General features: G+C 27.0%; 1 protein-coding gene across 6 annotated transcripts in view; it reads left to right on the forward strand.

Annotated features, from left to right (window-relative positions):
* Nucleotides 1–4,700, forward strand: part of LOC108694821 — a 14,221-nt gene that overhangs the window by 4,047 nt on the left and 5,474 nt on the right. For 5 of the 6 annotated variants that reach the window (XM_018204506.1, XM_018204522.1, XM_018204529.1 and 2 more), the window contains exons 2-8: nucleotides 400–695; nucleotides 1,244–1,328; nucleotides 1,509–1,688; nucleotides 2,086–2,126; nucleotides 2,193–2,352; nucleotides 2,572–2,690; nucleotides 2,989–3,124. In XM_018204506.1, coding sequence (XP_018059995.1) covers nucleotides 411–695; nucleotides 1,244–1,328; nucleotides 1,509–1,688; nucleotides 2,086–2,126; nucleotides 2,193–2,352; nucleotides 2,572–2,690; nucleotides 2,989–3,124 — 1,006 coding nt within the window. In that variant the 5' untranslated portion in view covers nucleotides 400–410. The remainder of the gene's footprint in view (nucleotides 1–399; nucleotides 696–1,243; nucleotides 1,329–1,508; nucleotides 1,689–2,085; nucleotides 2,127–2,192; nucleotides 2,353–2,571; nucleotides 2,691–2,988; nucleotides 3,125–4,700) is intronic. The other variant, XM_018204537.1, reaches the window with a different exon arrangement.

A 4,700-nucleotide genomic window follows, 5' to 3' on the forward strand; every position in this document is an offset into this window, starting at 1 on the left:
TAAAATAGATAAATTTCTAGCAAGTAGTCTGTGATATTGGATTGCATCTAATCATATAGATGACAGAGATAGAATTTAGATTTGTGCTATAAATTCTTTGCGTATGATACATAATTTTCTATCAAATATAAAAAATAGCAATAATTCTAGCTGGAATAGCAAAATATTTTTTGCGTGTACATGTAATACAATTGAAATAAGATTTTTAATTGAAAACAATAGTTTAAAGTTTTTATAAATAAAATTTCAAGTAATGTTTAAGATAGAGTTTATGCAAAGTTTTTATTTAAAATAAATCTTTTTAAAAAGATCGCTACTCTTCTACACGTGGAGGTACGAGAATTTCTTTTTGTTGTACGGTTTCCGTTACATTTGTATGGTCATCGTGAAATCTCGTAGAGTTTGCGTAAATGGAGGATCCGCATCGCGTTGCGAACGTTTCAAATGTCCGTAGACACGTTAACACCAAGCGCAACATTCTGAGCAACACCTCATATGGGCTCACCAAGGATGCGGAATACAAGTCTAGCGTGAAATACAGCGGCTATCTACAAGAAAAGAATTATCTACAACGTAGCGTATCAGCGGACAATGTTGTAATACATTCACGCGGTTACAAACCATCCGATAGACACGATCCAGTTAAAAGGAACTTCCTTGAGAATCTTACTTCGAGAATATTGCACTTCGGCATGGTGAGTTGAAGTTTTCAACTTGTAAAACTTTTGTTAAAAAAAGAAGTACATTAAATTCAACATGTCTTAAAGCTACTTGAATCTATATTACTTGAAGTTATTCGTATACAATGAATTCTAGAATTCATTTTTAAACAATCCTTTTATTTATAAATGGAAAGTTTAGAACCATTATTTTTTTAAGATATATATGAATTTAAATATACTTATTTTTCTAACTAGTAAACTAATAACTATATATATATATATATAAAATTTTCTTTTGAATTAAATTTTACTTAAAACTAATTTAAAATATATTTCTAAATGAAAGTCCTTAACCTTTAATTATTATCTTTTAATTATTAATTATTATTTCTAATTCAAAAAATTATTGATTATTCATTTTCATATCAGTTATTAATTTTTATTTAACAAAATAGTGGTCGAATATAACAAGAAAATTTTAGAACAGAAAAAGAAAAAGTATAATTTCATTCTGCATAATTCTATTGGTTTTGTTTCGTCAGCATGAGTTTGCGTGATGTGTGTGTGATTTCTAATTGCAGGAAGGGGGCGAGACTACCCCGATTAATTTGCAAAAACTACTCACTCCAGCATCAGATTCTCAAGAATTATTGCAATCAAAAAATAGTATGTGCCTTCATTGATAACAGAATAAAATAATTTTTATGATAAAATATACTTTAAAGAATTTTTCAGATGACAAATATTTATTTATTTAAATACTATATGAGATATATGAAAATGTTTTGAAAAAAAGGATTCACATTCGTTGAGATTAATAAGATGACATCGAAAATTTATTTCCAGAAAAAATGTTTGCGTCCTCGTATTTTTACGCACCAACGCATCCTACGGTCGAGGATCAGGTTGAACTTGCACGCCGAATTTCGCATTCACTCAGCGATGTAAAAAACGTGAAAAGCAAAGGACAAACTATGTACGTAAATAGAAAAAAGCGATCTGTTAAATGGATCCATGATGGCAATGGTACGCATTAAAATTATTTTTATAATTTATTTCTACAATTAAAACTGTCGCGTTTGTAAAAATTTATTGTATTCTTGTCTAAAGAATTTGATCATTTGTAGCTAAAATTAATCAAGGATAATCATAAAAAATAAACAAAAGAGAAACATCCTTTATTTACACTGTTGAAAATAAATATCTAAATAAAAAATAATTTTTAAATATAACATGAAATAAATTGTTAAAAGTTTTCCTATTTTTTTTATTTGTATCTGTGTATCCATTCATCTATAAATAATATTTATAAGAAATCTAGTATGAAAATTATTTAATTTGCATCATTAAATTGCTATGCAATTATTTTTCTAATTTTTAAAATTTTGTGTAGCATACAGCGATAATAGATAGTATTTCACAGGTATCGAGGACGAAGAGGAATCAACTACAACAATTCATAAGGTAAAAGATGTACATTCATTGAATTTTTTGCACTGTATCTAAACTGTGAAATATAATTTTTTCTAGGAAAAACTACCTCTCAAATGCGTAATGAATCCGTGCGGGAAAGTACTTGACATTCACGGCATTCAGGCATTGGGTGAAGAAGTCAATATTGCGCCGGTACCAAAAAATCCGGAAAAGCTTTTCGATATTGTCCGTGATTTGAATAATCAAAGAGGACGTGGTAAATATTATGCATTTAAATGACGTGAACTAATTAAAATTATATATATATTAAGATTACATGTATTGATTATATGTATTAAATATTATTTTGTTTAATATATCTAAATATAATAATACACATTAAAAAGTTTGTTTGTTATGAGAAATGTAATGTAACTAAAATTATTGCTGTATATAATATATGTATATGAACATAATGTTGCCAAAATATTCACAGGTGCCGAGATATTTGCGAAACGTAGGAAAAGATCTGAAAAGTGGGTGGTGGACCAAGAACAGCCACAGACACCCAATACGCCTGTCACACCGAAGACGCCAATGTATCCAGAAAAATTAGTAAGTAGCAAAATTTCTGTGGATCTATTTATTTGTTCGTAGAATAACAATTTTCCAATTTTATGTTATAAACTTAAAATTTTATAATATTATACCATTTCACTAAAAAAGAACTTAAACCAAATAAAATAAATAATTTTTTATTGAGCTTTGTTCTTTAATAGATTAAACATAATTTTATTGTAATTACAGGAAGTTTGTTTTATTTTATAAAAGATTGGATAAATTTTATTGTAATTTTAAAGAAAATAATGATAACAATTTGCATTATGAAAGACTAAAAAAATTATTATTTCAGGAAATTAATGGTAACACAAAATTTATGACGCCTTCTTCGTTGACACCTCGCACGCCAGTCTCGAGCATTGATAAATCATTTTATAATCCTTTTACAGTGGACATCTCTCTTGACACCGCAAATATCCCGATAACAGGTGCGTACAATATGAACACAATTCAATGATGAACACGAATAATTCCAAATGCAAGATGATCTCATTTGGCAGATTTAGCTCTGTTGGCAAACGGCGAGGTCTGTTTTCTCTATCCTCCCCGAGATGTTTTAAAATTACGAGCGGACATCAATGTCACCAAAGTCTTTCGAAAACCGAGGTCGAAATTTATTAGTGTTATACGATATCGCTTGACGTTATGTATATATTTATATAACACGTCAATATTACTTTTACCGCACGAAAACGCACATATTTTATATACTGCTAAAAATACGTTGAAATGTTCCAATACTACGTGTAGGTATTTGGAATTTTTTAATTTCACTTTTTCTGATCTCTTTTTAAGACTCTCAAAATTTTAATGACAAAATTTTATGTTTTATATTTTTATATTTTATACCTCATTTTTAATTTTTTAATTTTATTGTTTCTTAATCAACATAATATGTGTAATGTAAAATAAAATTAATAATATCAAGTAACATAATATAAAAATAGCTACAATAATAATATAATATTGTAATAGTAATTATATTATAGAAAAAAAGAAAACAATACGATATAATTTATCTATAAATAAAATAGGAAAATTTTGAGAAAAATTTTATTCTCTTTTTACTATCAAACGTGCATGAACAACAAAATGTTTTAGAATTTAGAGGTATTATACTTAATACGATCCATAAAATAGAGATCAATGTTGGACCAAGCCAGTTAAGCAGTTAAATCCAACTTAAATGATTTTTTTATATTGACTGCATGTAACAAAGCAACGTTAATGAGCGTTCAGTGATTCTTTAATACATGATTGCTTCTTACCTTTAGTTTTTGATCTAAGAAACCAATTATAATAAAAAATCGTTAAGCACTCACTGAGCTGCTTGGTCATCTGCTGAACTCAGCCATTCTTAACAGCCATAATCACAAACATTATCATTAGTTATTTAATCAGCAGAAAAGCCCGCTCTTGACATCTCAGCGATATATGTATCTAATTGTAAGACAAACAAAAAATCATATCTTTTGATAATAATCATGTTTTTTGTAACGATTGATTAAATAAACATTTCAAAGCAAACATCTAATATCAGAAAACACGTTGAAGCATCACAGAAAAAAAATTTACTATGAACGTTAATCCTATGCCACGACGGAAAATTTATTTGCCATGTAGGGATCGCAAATATTATTTGCAGGCGTTAACAAATATTTAATCTTTTTTGTACTTGCTATAAAAATTATTTGCAACAAATGCAAAATGTCAAATATGCAAATTTGTTTATTATAAAGCAAACAAATTTGATAATTAAATTTTGTAATCTTTTGAGTTTATAGCAAATTTTTTCTCTGTCTTTATATTGCCTAAAATATTAAGAACAATTGAATTTTCAGATAACAATTAAAACATCAGAATAGACATATAATAAAAATAAATTTTAAAAAATTTGAAATCTCATATTTTTGTTTATAAAAATAATAGAATATATATTTAAACAATTTCAAAAAATGATAATCAAAAGAAGAACAATTTTATATAAAAAAGTAAATTAATATT

The sequence above is a fragment of the Atta colombica genome, unplaced genomic scaffold (assembly GCF_001594045.1).
Source record: "Atta colombica isolate Treedump-2 unplaced genomic scaffold, Acol1.0 scaffold1, whole genome shotgun sequence".
NCBI lineage: Eukaryota > Metazoa > Arthropoda > Insecta > Hymenoptera > Formicidae > Atta > Atta colombica.